At 47.9% G+C, this 14730-nt stretch overlaps 1 protein-coding gene across 1 annotated transcript in view; it reads left to right on the plus strand.

The window, feature by feature from the left end:
* ANTXRL (ANTXR like) overlaps positions 1 to 14730 on the plus strand; it is a 60342-nt gene that overhangs the window by 29529 nt on the left and 16083 nt on the right. The window contains exons 11-15 of the mRNA XM_053583488.1: positions 3112 to 3181; positions 3762 to 3843; positions 11211 to 11303; positions 12502 to 12534; positions 13556 to 13678. Of these exons, the coding sequence (XP_053439463.1) occupies positions 3112 to 3181; positions 3762 to 3843; positions 11211 to 11303; positions 12502 to 12534; positions 13556 to 13678 (401 nt within the window). The remainder of the gene's footprint in view (positions 1 to 3111; positions 3182 to 3761; positions 3844 to 11210; positions 11304 to 12501; positions 12535 to 13555; positions 13679 to 14730) is intronic.

Genomic DNA, 14730 nt, shown 5'->3' on the forward strand with positions numbered 1-14730 from the left:
AAAAATAAAGACAGATACATCGATAAACTCTTTTATTTAAAGTGACCTTATCCAAATCAGATCTTAAATAAAGTCAAGTGCTTCTACTAAAAAGAGGGAAATTTAGCCCCAAAGAACCATCACCAGAAAAGAAAAGGCAAGCCATGGAAAAGAGAGCTCAAAGAACTCAAATGAGTACTGCGCACCAGTTCCAAGAATCCCTGATTCCATCTAAAAGTAATCCTGCTGCAGGTCTCATCTCTGGACACTATTCATGCCAAACTACGTAGCAAACAGTCTCCCTATACGAAAATGTTATTATTCAGGAATAGAGCACTGCAATGGCAATACATATCCAGTAAAATAAAGGAGAGAAATGTTTTTAAAGGGAAAATGAGAAGAATTACTTAATTGCTTTGAGATCATTACCCTTGATAAAAAGATAATAGGCTCGGCGCCCATAGCTCAGTGAGTAGGGCACCAGCCACATACACTGAAGCTGGTGGGTTCAAGCCCGGCCAGGGCCTGCTAAACAACAATGACAACTGGAACCAAAAATAGCTGGGCATTGTGGCGGGTGCCTATAGTCCCAGCTAGTTGGGAGGCTGAGGCAAGAGAATTGGCTTAACCCCAAAAGTTTGAGGTTGCTGTGAGCTGTGACACTACAGCACTCTACCGAGAGCAACATAGTGAGACTCTGTCTCAAAAAAAAAAAAAAGATAAAAAATAGGATGACTCCAATCCAAGTTTAGACAGGCAGTTACTGGGCAGATGTCCTTGTCAAGGTCCCCTGCCTGCCTGAGATAACAGTTTCACCGTGGTCAGGGTCCTCCTGGAAGGACATTGTCAAGGCTACCTCCTGGAAGGACATTCAGGCACTTCCACTGTGGGTCTGTGGGTGCCCTGGTTATTCATCCTGAAGGTCACCACCAAGGTCTCACACAAGAGCCTGGGCTGTAGTCCTGGGTGCCTCGACAAACAAACACTCTGCTCTTGGTTGGTGGCTTATGAAAATAAGCTTATTTTTTTAAAAAAAAGAAAACAAATTTTAAATTTTTTTTAACAATTAAGAAGGGGTGTCCTAAAATATCTCTGGATTGTGGACCCACCACAAGGTATGCTCCCACCCCACACTGAGAAGACAGCACTCCCTTCCCTGCCCTCTGACCCCAGTCCTGGGGTATAGGTCAGGAGGGGACCTCACCTCTGTCTTGCATTTTTCTTATGGGTCATCAGGAACAGAGCTTCAGAGCTGGCCTCTGGGAAGCAGAAACTGTAGCCCCACAGGCCTTAGAAAGCTCTGGTCATGATTGTGGCAGGCACCTGTCGTCCCAGCTACTCAGGAGACTGAGGCAAGAGAATCACTTGAGCCTAAGAGTTTGAGGTTGCTGTAAGCTATGATGCCACAGCACTCTAAGTGAGACAAAGTGAGACTCTGTTTAAAAAAGAAAAAAAGCAAGAAATAAAGAAGCCAGGGAAAGGACTATCCTCCCAGAATCTCAGATGCCAAAACCTCTGGGGCCCTCCCAAGCTATTCACTTTCCCCTCTCCCCTCCAGAGGGGAAGCCTGGGACCTGGGGAGCTGAGCCCAGCAAGGGAGAGCTGGAAGCAAAACCAGCAGGGGGCACTGCTCAGCCCTGGCCTCCTACCGCCCTGGTCAGGAGGTGGGAAAGGGTGTGGGCTCCGGAGGGACAAGGTTCCACCATTATATAGGTCATGTGGTCTCCTGAGCCTCCTCTGCTCCCATAAGAATGCATAAATCCCATAAAAATTGAAAAATGAACACACATGGGCCATGCCTGTGGCTCAAGGAGTAGGGCGCTGGCCCCATATACCAGAGGTGGTGGGTTCAAACCCAGCCCCGGCCAAAAAAAAATGAAAAATGAACACACACGTGAAAAAAACTATTACCTCAGCCAGCGCCTGTGGCTCAAAGGAGTAGGGCATCGGCCCCATATGCTAGAGGTGGCGGGTTCAAACCCAGCCCCGGCCAAAAAAAAATGAAAAATGAACACACACGTGAAAAAAACTATTACCTCAGCCAGCGCCTGTGGCTCAAAGGAGTAGGGCATCGGCCCCATATGCTAGAGGTGGCGGGTTCAAACCCAGCCCCGGCCAAAAACTGCAAAAAAAAAAAAAAACTATTACCTCCTCAGCTTCCCCATCTCAGTAACTGGTCTCACCACCCACCTGCCTGCTCAGGTCAAAAACCTGAATATCATCTTTGGTCCTCTTAGCTTCCTTCCTCCACACATTCAGTGCACCAGCAAGTCCTGCTGCCTGCATGTCCAGAAGACATCCTGAATCTGTCCAGCTTCTGACAGATGCATTGTATAGGAACAAAGCCCCAACCCCTTCCCAGGGCCTACCAGGCCCAGCCTCCTCTCCTCGGTCACCTCTTTCCCTCCTTAACAAGCTCAGCCAGTCAGTGCCCCAGGGCCTTGGCACATGCGCTCTCACAGCCCAGAGGACTCTTCCCTCAGTTCATTCCCCAGCTGGCTTGTCATCCTTGTGGTCTCAGCTGATATATCATTCAGAGAGAATTAACTTTCTACAGAAATTTTTAACAGTATAAAAAGGAGTAGGAATTCCATAATGAATATGAAGCATCCATCACCTACTTTTAATAGTTACCAGCCCATACCAATCTGGTTTCCCTTGTACCTTCACCATGGAGTATTTTGTAGCAAATCCTTAATATCATACCATTCCACATATATTTCAGTTTCTCTAAAAATGAAATAATGTCTCTAAAAGATAGGGTTCACCCATAATGAATCACCTGTTCCTTCCCCTCCACTCCCTCTCCCCTCTGCTCATGCACGGCACTTGACACTCTGCCATGTGCTTTGTTCCTTGATTTTTATTTTGTTGTCTGTCACACCTGCAGGCCCTAAACAGTAAGTCCCTTGAGAGCTGAGGGCTCTGCCTGCCTCACTCCTGTTAAACCCCACAGCTCTGCACAGGCCTTGGGGCATCCGGGAGCTCAGCCATGGGGTCTCTGAATAGAGGAAGGCACAGAGGAAAAGCTGGTGACAGGCCAAAGTGTCAGCTCTGCTTGTTGAGGCCAGGTGTGGGAGAGGGATGGCAGACAGATGTGTGTACTGACATTCTCATGTCATTTCCTTTTAGATGAAAAACCAGTCAGTATGGATGCAACCACCATCACTTGCCCTGGACCAAAGATAAAAGATTCTGGAGAGTAAGAGCCCCTGGTAGGGAGGTCTAGAGGGCAGAGGATCATGTGGTCGCTGTTTCCCACATGACATATACAGGATGTGGGATGCCCCCTCTGCCAAGGAGCACATGTCTATCTGACAGCAGACCACAGCCACTTTCCCCGCCTGCCCTTGTTTGTGGTTCCCAAGGTGTTCAGGGACATGTGGTGTCCCACAGTCCTATTGAGGAAGGCAGGATGCAGGATATGATGTCACCAAAGAATGGTAGCTTTGCTCCAGGTCACTGTTTGAATCTAAGCCAGCATATACTGTAAATACAGAAGACTCAGGATCATGACACTGAGCAGCCCTTCCCCACATAGCCCATATTCACAATGGCCTCACCTCCCATGCAGAGCTTCTCCCTGCCTGACCCATACACCCTTGGCCATCAGTGCTGAGGCTGACCTCATAGTGCTTGAGAACTAGGACTCTCAAGGGACCCCAAGTATTAGATGTTCAGTGTCATTGCCATGAGGACAGCAGTGAGCAAAGGTTTCAACCAAGGGCAAGAACTATGTCTCTGCGAGCTGGTTCTCACTATCTGTCCTTTCCATGCATCAGAAAGATCAGTGTTTCAGTCAGCCTGAACAATGGCCACATCTTCCATTCAAACGAGGAAGTCACCGTCACCAGCACCGATTGCGTGAGTATCAGGGTGGGGCATGTCTACAGATGTTGTACTGTCTAAAGATATTGTACTGAAAGGAGATCATTCTTGGGAGACTAAATAAGACAATTGGTTTCCAGGAACTCCAGGAGAGTAGCTTGAGCAGACAGGCATCCAGAGCAGCTCCATCCTGGCTCCCAGCTGGAGCAAGAGGGTGAGGCTGCAGGGCTGGCTGCTGGGAGCCAGAGTCCAGGACATCTAGGCTACCCAGCCCTCCACCTGGACATCCCAGGTACAGGAGATCTGGAGGATTCCACTGCCTACAGTCAGGGTGTGTGTGACTGAGTCAGTGCCCCCACTGCCACCCTGGCCCTAACCCACTCACAACCCCCTGTCCCCCTGCCTGGTGAACACCTGCTGTCATGCAGAGGCTTCAGCTCCTTTCTGCCTCTCCTGCTTTCTCGGGCTCCTGAGCCATCCCTTTGCCCGCCTTCTGAACCCAGGGTGTGTGTGTCCCCTGCTTTGGAGAGGAAGCTACCAGGGGTGTTGGCCAAGGTTCAGTGCATAAAGGGATTCCTGGGAATGAAGGTGTTGCTCCCAGGTGCCTGCTTTTCAGAGCTTCCCATAATTTGTGATGTGACCCAGGGTAACATGACAGGGGGTTGTGCTGGGGGCCAGGACGGAGGCCTGAGCCTGCTTGCTCTGCCCTATGCCCAGTGTCAGCTGGTGAGTGCCCCTCTAGGTCTGCCTTCATTGTACCTGCACATCCACACATGGATCAGCAGAATGAGGCACACATGGGTCATCAGAAGCCAACCACTGACAGCCTGAGGGTGCCATGCCGGTGTAGGAAAGAGCTCAGGAACAGCCCAGTGGCTCCAGCCCAGCCAGCAGCCTCACCCTCAGCCCAGATGGTGCCTCTTCTTCAGCAGCCTGTTTGCTGGCACAGGCCCTCTCTTCCCCTCTCCCTACAAGCCTTCCTCCTGCCCAGAGCTCTGGGATTTGGGGGTACTGGGCAGCTGTGTTCCCATGGGTGCAGCCAAATCTCCCTTCAGTGGGAAGAACACCCAGGAAAATAGTTTCTTTTTTTTTTAATTGTTAAATCATACCTGTGTACATTTGTGCAATCAAGGGGTACAATGTGCTGGTTTCATGTACAACCCTCCCTCCACCCTAACCTCCACCCTCGCTTCTCCTCCCTTGGCCCTTTCCCCATTTTCTTGTGCTATAGTTGGGTTATAGCCTTCATATGAAAGCTATAAATTAGCTTCATAGTAGGGCTCAGTACATTGGAAACTTTTTCTTCCATTCTTGAGATACTTTGCTAAGAAGAATATGTTCCAGCTCCATCCATGTAAACATGAAAGAGGTAAATAACAAATAACAAATAACATCTTTCTTTAAGTCTGCATAATATTCCATGCTATACATACCACAATTTGCTAATCCATTCATGGGTCGATGGGCACTTGGGATTCTTCCATGACTTAGCAATTATGAATTGGGCTGCAATAAACATTCTAGTACAGATGTCTTTGTTATATTGTGATTTTTGGTCTTCTGGGTATATACCTAGTAAAGGAATTATAGGATTGAATGGCAGGTCTAGTTTTAGATCTCTAAGTATTCCCCAAACATCCTTCCAGAAGGAACCTATTAGTGTGCATTGCCACCAGCAGTGTAGAAGTGTGCCCTTTTCTCCACATCCATGCCAACATCTCTGGTTTGGGGATTTTGTTATGTGGGCTACTCTTACTGGGGTTAGGTGATATCTCAAAGTAGATTTGATTTGCATTTCTCTGATGATTAAGGATGATGAGCTTTTCTTCATGTGCCTATAGATCGTGCGTCTGTCTTCTTTAGAGAAGTTTCTCTTCAAGTCCTTTGCCCACTCTAAGATGGGATCACTTGTTCTTTTCTTGCTAATACTTTTGAGTTCTTTGTGGATTCTGGTTATTAAACATTTATCGGAGGTATAACCTGCAAATATTTTCTCCCATTCTGAGGACTATCTGCTTGCTTTACTTACAATGTTCTTGGCTGTGCAGAAGCTTTTTAGTTTGATCAGGTCCCAGTAATGTATTTTTGATACTGCTTCAATTGCCTGGGGAGTCCTCCTCATAAAATATTCATACAGGCCGATTCCTTCAAGAATTTTCCCTGCACTTTCTTTAAGTATTTTTATAGTTTCGTGTCTTAAATTTAAATCTTTTATCCAGTGAAAGTCTATCATAGTTAATGGTGAAAGGTGTGGTTCCAGTTTCAGTCTTTTACAGATTGCCAGCCAGTTCACCCAGCACCATTTGTTAAATAGGGAATCTTTTCCCCACTGAATGTTTTTAATTGCCTTGTCAAAGATCAAATAACAGTAAGTAGCTGGATTCATCTCTTGGTTCTCTATTCTGTTCCAGACATCTGCTTCTCTGTTTTTGTGCCAGTACCATGCTGTTTTGATCACTATCAATTTATAGTACAGTCTCAGGTCTGGTAGCGTGATTCCTCCTGCTTTGTTTTTATTTCTGAGGAAAGTTTTGGCTATTTGAGGTTTTTTCTGATTCCATATAAAATGAAGTATTATTTTTTCAATATCTTTAATATATGACAATGGAGCTTTGATAGGAATTGCATTAAAATTATATATTGCTTTGGGTAGTATATACATTTTAACAATGTTGATTCTTCCCAGCCATGAGCATGGTATGTTTTTCCATTTGTTAACATCTTCAGCTATTTCTTTTCTTAAAGTTTCATAGTTCTCTTTATAGAGATCTTTCACATCCTTTGTTAGGCAAACTCCCAAATATTTCGTCTTATTTGGCACTACTGTGAAAGGAATAGAGTCCTTGACTATTTTTTCAGCTTGGCTATTGTTTAGGTAAAGGTACAGATTTATGGGTGTTGATTTTGTAGCCTGAGACATTGCTGTATTCCTTGATCACTTCTAAAAGTTTTGTAGTAGAATCCCTAGTATTTTCCAGATATATGATATGTCATCTGCGAAGAGTGAAAGTTTGATCTCTTCTGACCCTATGTGGATACCCCTGATCGCCTTTTCTTCCCTAATTGCAATGGCTAAAACTTCCATTACAATGTTAAAGAGCAATGGAGACAATGGGCAACCTTGCCTGTTCCTGATCTAAGTGGAAATGATTTCAATTTAACTCCATTCAATACGATTTTGGCTGTGGGTTTGCTGTAGATGGCCTCTATTAGTTTGAGAAATGTCCCTTCTATACCAATTTTCTTAAGTGTTCTGATCATGAAGGAATGCTGGATATTATCAAAAGCTTGTTCTGCGTCTACTGAGAGAATCATATGGTCTTTATTTTTTAGTTTGTTTATGTGCTGAATTACATTTATAGATTTACATATATTGAACCAGCCTTGAGACCCTGGGATAAATCCCATTTGGTAATTCATGGTGTATAATATTTTTGATGTGTTGTTGGATTCTGTTTGTTAGGATCTCATTGAGTATTTTTGCATCAATATTCATTAGTGATATTGGTCTATAATTTTCTTTTCTTTTTGGGTCTTTCCCTGGTTTAGGGATCAAGGTGATGTTTGCTTTGTAGAATGTGTTAGGTAGTATTCCTTCTTTTTCTATATTTTGGAAGAGGTTTAGTAATATAGGTACTAGTTCTTCTTTGAAGGTTTGGTAGAATTCTGACGTAAAGACATCTGGTCCTGGGCTTTTCTTTTTAGGGAGATTTTGTTGGTGCTATTTCAGAACCTGATATAGGCCTGTTCAACATTTCCACTTTGTTCTGCCTAAGTCTTGGTAGGTAGCGTACTTCCAAGTACTAGTGGATTTCTTTCAGATTTTCATATCTGAGAGTAGAGTTTCTTGTAATATTCGTTAAGGATTTTTTGAATTTCTGAGGGGTCTGTTGTTATTTCATCTTTACCATTTCTGATTGATGAAATTAGAGATTTTACTCTTTTTTTCCTGGTTAGGTTGGCCAAACATTTATCTATTTTATTGACCTTTTCAAAAATCCAACTGTTGGATTTATTGATCTGTTGTATAATTCTTTTGTTTTCAATTTCATTTAATTCTGCTCTGATTTTGGTTATTTCTTTTCTTGTGCTGGGTTTGGGGTTAGAATGTTCTTCCTTCTCCAGTTGCCTGAGATGTCCCATTAAGTTATTAACTTCCTCTCTTTCCATTTTCTTGAGGAAGGCTTGCAGTGCTATAAATTTCCCTCTTAGGACTGCCTTTGCAGTATCCTGGAGGTTCTGATAATTCATGTCTTCATTGTTGTTTTCTTCCAAAAATTTGGTGATTTCCTCCTTAATCTCATCTATAACCCATCTATCCTTCAGCATAAGTTTATTTAGCTTCCATGCTTTTGTATGGGTATGCAGATTCCTGTTTTTATTGAGTTCAACTTTTATTCCATGATGGTCTGAGAAGATGCAAAGAATAATTTCTATTTTTTTAAATTTGCTGAGGTTAGACTTGTGGCCTAGGATGTCGTCAATTTTGGAGTATGTTCCATGGGCTGATGAGAAGAATGTGTATTCAGTTTTGTTGGGATGAAATGTTCTGTAGATGTCTGTTAAATCCAGATGTTGAATGGTTAAGTTTAAATCTAAGATTTCTTTGCTTAGCTTCTTTTTGAAGGATCTATCCAGCACTGCTAAAGGAGTATTAAAATCTCCAACTACTATGGAACTGGAGGAAATAAGTTTCTCATGTCTGTTAGACTTTCTCTTATGAAATGAGGTGCGTTCTGGTTCAGTGCATAAATATTAACAATTAAAATCTCATCATATTGAGTATTACCTTCAACAAATATGAAGTGTCCATCCTATTCTTCCTTATTTTGGTTGGTTTAAAGCCTATTGCGTCTGCGAATAGGATTGCAATGCCTGCTTTCTTCTGTTTTCCATTTGCTTGGAGTATACATGACCATCCTTTCACCTTGAGTCTAAATTTGTCTTTTAATGTAAGATGAGATTCTTGTATGCAGCAGATATCTGGCTTGAGTTTTTGTATCCAGTCAGCCAACCTGTGCCTCTTTAGAGGACAATTTAAACCATTCACATTAATTGAGAATATTGATAAGCCTTTCAAGGGTCCAGTGGACATTTTTAATCCTTTTGCGACTGTGGAAGTTGGAATTTGATCAGAATTTTCTGGGTTGGTTTACTTTTGTGGTGGAGGATTGTGCTGGTCTTTATGGAAGATAGGTCTGAGAATATCCTGGAGAGCTGGTTTAGTTGTGGCAAATTTCTTCAACATGTGAATGTCATTGAAGTACTTAATTTCTCCATCATAAATGAAACTCAGTTTAGCTGGGTACGGGATCCTGGGTTGAAAGTTAATTTTGTTTTAGGAGATTAAAAGTCAATGACCATCCTCTTCTAGCTTGAAAGGTTTCAGCAGAGAGATCTGCAGTTATTCTAACATTCTTCCCCTGGTAGGTAATGGTTTTCTTTCATCTGGCTGCTTTCAGAATTTTCTCCTTCATATTAACTTTAGTGAAATTGATTATGATGTGTCTGGGGGATGTCTTATTCAGGTTGAGTCATGCTGGAGTTCTGAAACTGTCTGCTATCTGAATTTCAGAATCTCTTGGCATGTCTGGAATGTTCTCTTTCATAATCTCATGGAGAAGAGACTCTGTGCCTTGTGAAGCCACTTCATCACTTTCGGGAATCCCTATAAGATGAATATTGGTTTTCTTAGAATTGTCCCAGAGCTCTCTGAGAGAGTGATCTGTTTTTGCCCTCCATTTCTCTTCCTCTTCAAGAGTTTGGGAGCGTTCGAAAGCTTTGTCTTCTGATTTGGGAGCGTTCGAAAGCTTTGTCTTCAATGTCAGAAATCCTTTCTTCTACGTGCTCCATTCTGTTACTGAGGGATTCTACTGTGTTTCTCAGATCTTTGAGGACTGCAACTTCTTGTCTCAATGTGTCAAAATCTTTGATCATTTGGTCTTTGAATTTGTTGAATTCTTGAGACATCTTTTGGGTTACTGCTTGGAATTCTAATTCAATCTTATTTGCTATCCAGATTCTGAATTCGATTTCTGACATCTCAGCTATTTGTTTGTGCATGGGATCTTGTGCTGTGTCTGCCCCATTGTTCCTTGGGGGAGTTGGTCTACTCTGATTATTCATATTGCCAAAGTTTTTCCCTTGATTTCGCCTCATGATTGTTTTTCACCATTGCCTCTAGCCGTCCTCAGAGTTGGGGAGGTGTCTCTTGAAGATTAAACCCCAGCAGGATCACTCTATTGTTGCTGGATCTTTGTAGGGAGTGACCATGTGTAGCTCCTCTGGGGCTGCCCCAGCCAGGGAGTTTTGGTTGTGGGAGCAGCTCCAGAGTGTGACACACCAGATCCAGCAACAGGGTGGGGGTGATGCACACGGTTCTGGGAGTGCCTGGTGCCCAGAGACTTTGGCATAGAGGGCCCAAGGCTCCAGCAGTCTCTGGCCAGGAGAATGGCTTGGTGCAGAGGCAGGGAGGGCTCCAGAGGGCACGTGGCTACCAGAGTCCCTGGCCAGATGAGTGGGCCGGTGTGGAGGCAGGGAGGGTATGGGAGGGAAGACGTGGGGTTGCGGGCTCCTGGAGTTCCTGGTCAGGGTGTGGGGAGACCCCGTGGGCGGGGTAGTGGGTCCCGGTGCAGCTCTTACCAGGGTCCAGGTGGGCACAGCTCTTCCAGAGGTCCAGGAGGGTGCCCAGCATCCAAGTTTTACTTCCTAAGGTTTTATTAGCTTATTACAAAGGCTACAGATGAAGAGACTCCCTGGGCAAGGTGTGGGGGAAGGGACAACACATCCTCCATGAACTGCCACGTGTTCAGCTACCCAGAAGGTCCAAAAATAGTTTCCCTTGCTTACACCCCACATGGACATAGCCCCATGCTAGGACTTTCTTTGATCTCTCTACATCCTACATGTGCCCACTGGGGGATACTCCTTTCCTTTGTCCAGTTATGGAAACTGAGGCTTAGAGCGATGAGTCCATGTGCCCAAGGTGGGAGAGCCAGGCCGTGGGGGAGAGAGGCCTTGCGGCAATGCATGCGGTCTCCTACCCCAGCACCCGGGCCCTCACCCCTCTGTGTGCACTGTAGATCCTATGGTCCTCACCACGGCCCTATGCTGTCAACCAAGATGTATAGTTGAGGGTGGGTTTGGCATTCCATGGAGGGTCCCAGGCCTTATGGAGCAGAGTCTTTGAGCAGAGCCAGAGGTGGGACCTATAGGGCTATGGGAATCAGCCCTAACCCCAGTCCCAGTGTGGTCCCTGGAGGTGGGGCCAAGCAGGGGTAAAGAAGCAGTGGGCAGGTAACATGGCAAGTGGTGGAACCTGGGAGGAGGCTACACAGGCTGTCTCTGGCTACTGACATATGTCTTTTTTGCTGGATGAGCCATGGTGCTGTCTCCACCCCCAGGAATTTGATATTCCATACTGGGTCTGGTTTCTGCCCCTGCTGCTGCTGCTCCCACTGCTGCTGTGGTTGTGTTGGCGTCTGTGCTGTAAGAAGGTAGGTATTCCCCACCTGCCAAGCCCTGTGATCCAAAAACAGGCCCACCCTCTGAGGAACATGAACATGTGAAGGCCCCAGGGTCCTGCCTGTGGGCAGTTTCCCATCTGCTCTGAGGTCATCACATGAGTCAGGGGCGGGGCACACTCTGTCCACAAATTCTGGGGCCACAGCGACCCTGGGCTTCCATGGGGCCTCAGCCCAGACTTACCACACAGTGTGCCTAGGGGTATTTGGAACACATAGCAGAGGCCTGCCGTGGCTCCTGAGAAAAGTGACCACAGTTCCTAAAACAGGGCTGCCTCACAAAAGCCCCTAGGTGGAGAACAGGCCAGGAGGTGGGTTCTGTGTTGAGGAAGGAAGGGAGGTCCCATGGGGCTGACTGGGAAGAGTCTGTAACCCCTGGACCTGCTGTGCCTTTATAATCCAGCATGAGTCTCTGCCCATTCCCAGTGCCTTCCCCATCCCTTCCTCTGTCAATACTGAGCACCAGTTCACCTTGGGTCCCATGCTGGGTGGAGGGAGGGACAGAAATGAAGTAGTTGCCATTCCCGCCTACAGGACCTCACAGTCCTGCCTCTGGTCCAGGACCACAGAGTGACACCTCCACCATCATAGGATGTGGCCTATGTCCTAGATGAAGTGCAGCCCAAGCAAAATGGGAGACACTGGCCCAGGGTTGGAAGGAGAGGGGGAGGGGCTGGGAGCTGGGGGCAGCAGGACCCAACCCAGAAAGCTGGAGAAGACAGAGGGCAGGGGAGAGGGAGGGAGGACAGACCATGGCCTCAGAGACCAAGCAGGGATAATCTGTGCATGGGGAGGAGAAAGCCCCAGGACTGGTCCCTGAGGGCTCCAGGGACAGAGAAGTTCTTCTAGGGGAAGGGCAGTGGAGTGTGTACTGTCACCCCCATGTGGGCTCGGGGGTAATGAGAGGGCCATCCAGAGGGCTGGGCCTCTCCAGGTCCCTGGCCTGTGGACCGGCTGATCTCCCAGGCCCCCATAGGGTGGTGCAGGGGCTCCCTGTGGGTTAGGGGGATCCTCCTGGCCACAACATCATAGGCTCAGGCACCCAGACTGACACCCTGAAGTCCGGATCCTGTCCTGCTGCTCCAGACCAGGGTGTCATCTGTGTGCAGGGCCCAGGCAGAGCCCACCCCACCCCCATCCATCCCACATTTGTCTCTTTTGAACATTCTAGACCGTCAAGGAGCCACCACCTGAGCCAGTAAAGGTGAGTCATGGTCCTGTGCTAACATGATCACCTGACTAGGGCTCTGGCCCTCACCAGGAGGCACCATGAAGCCTGTGCTCCTGAGCTCCCATCTACCTTGGCAAACTAGAAGTCACAGAGGGGCAGGGCAGGGCCTGTGGAGGGCTGGGGACTCAGTGATGTCACTTAGACAAGGTCCTTCTGTGCCCAGCACCACCTGTCTGTCATAAGCCTCTGTCACAGAATGTGTAAAACTTAGGGCCCCCAGTATCAGCAACTGCCAGGAACCCTGCTGAGATAAATGGGGCTCTAGTTTCATCCCCATGGGGCTGAGGGGGGGGGGGTGACGACTCAGGTGAGCTCTGGAGAAGGAGCCTCATGTGTCAGCACCTGGTCCCATCCCAGGCTCTGCATGTAGGTTCAATTCTGTCCATAGTGTCTGACCCTGTCTCCTGGCAGGGCCAAGGGGCTGGCCAGGCTCAGCATGGAGGGACTTCAGGGCTGAGGGGTGAGAGGATGCCCCAGTGAGCATAGGGACCAAGGGCTGGAAACAGCTTGTGGCTCACTGGGGCTGGGGACACCCCAGGGGCCATGAGCAGTGATGAGTGGCTGAGGCAGGAGGCCCTGGGCTGGGATGGAAATAGGCCCTGATGCAAGGTTAGCCTCTGAACTGGGCAGCATGGGCCTAAGGTGCTGCGTCCACAAGACTAGAGCAGGTGGACATGGGAAGTCCCTGCATGTGCTGAGACCGTCACCCAGCCTCCAGGACAGGCTTCCACCAACACAGACGGCTGCAGGAGGACCCAGGGGGCATAGGACAGAGTTATTGGCATTTAGGGGAAGAGCCACATTTACAAACTGGGGGAAGTTTGTGTGTTTCTCCCTTGGAGGATATTCCCCTGTGCTGGGTGCTCCTCACTGATCCTTTCAACAAGAGTCTGCTGAGGAGCCAGCTCTGTGCAAGGTACAGGGGCCAAAGACATGTCCCTGCTGTCCAGAGTCTGCTGGTCAAGGAAGCAGACAGCTGTGTTTCTCCTCATAGAAGCCAAAACCACCTCCTCCACTGCCACCTCCCCCACCGCCACCACCAACATGCCCCACAGTGGTTGTCTGTTGCTCTGGGTGCCACGAAGTGTGCGCAGCATGCGGGATGAGAAGTCCAAAGGTGAGAAAGACCCCTTAGGGAGGAGCTGGGGAAGGGGAGGTCAGTTGGGTCACATCACAGAGCCCCGGATCCAGGAGGCAGGCATGGCTCTGTGGGCACTGGAATGACTGCTTGGTGGTGGAGGAAACCCAGAGGCCCACCCCTCCCTAGTGGACAGTGAAGGGCAACAACTATGAGGGCTTCTCTCCCCCTACCCACAGGCCTATGCCATCCCTGGGATTTCCCTTTTGGAAATGTCCAGGTTTCTGGATAATGGCAGATGGTGACATGCCCAGTCCCTTGTTCTCACAGAGGTTACAGTCAGCTCCTATAGTGACTTTTGTTTCAAAGCACCTGCCTGTGGGTGCCTGGGTTAAACAGACTCACAGAAATGCCTGCAGAGGCCAGGGGAAAAAATACAACCAACCAGTTCTGAGCCACATTCTTACCCCTAGGAAAACTGCAGAAATGCTGGTGGCCCCTCCTTCCCCGCAACAAGCCATTTACAAAGAGGGAGGAAAAGCGCTGACCCACCCAGCAGGCCTTGTTGCCTGCTGAGATGGGCTACAAGGGCTGCAGGGAAGAAGGGGCTAAATGGAGACACAAAAGGCTCTCACAGTTTATCTGTGCAGGAGGCTGAGCCCTGGAACCCAAACAACTTCAATTCCCCCTGAGGAAACCTCCTCGCCCAGGAAGTCCCATGGCCCCACTTGGTGAGGGAGAATAGCCAGGCAGCAGCCAGGGCTCCTGGACAAGCAGGGAGAAGGCCCACGGGTGGCCAGTGGGGGGGGAGAAAGAACTCCAGAAATCCAGCTTGGCTTTTCCCTCCTCCTTCCAGGCTTTTCCCTCCTTCTTTTCGTCCTGGCTCTGACAGGTTGGATCCATGGCTTCTTGCTGGGAGCTACTCTGCTCCCCAGAGGGCAGTAGGGAAGCCTGACCCTAAACCTCTCCCCTGAGTGTGGGCACAGAGAAGCCAAAGCATGCCCTCCAGTGGGAGGAAGTCACCTACCAGCGGCTTGTTCCTGCTTGCAGGGCACAGCACCTACCCCACCCCCTCCAGGGCCCAGTAAGTC

The sequence above is a fragment of the Nycticebus coucang genome, chromosome 3 (assembly GCF_027406575.1).
Source record: "Nycticebus coucang isolate mNycCou1 chromosome 3, mNycCou1.pri, whole genome shotgun sequence".
Lineage (NCBI taxonomy): Eukaryota > Metazoa > Chordata > Mammalia > Primates > Lorisidae > Nycticebus > Nycticebus coucang.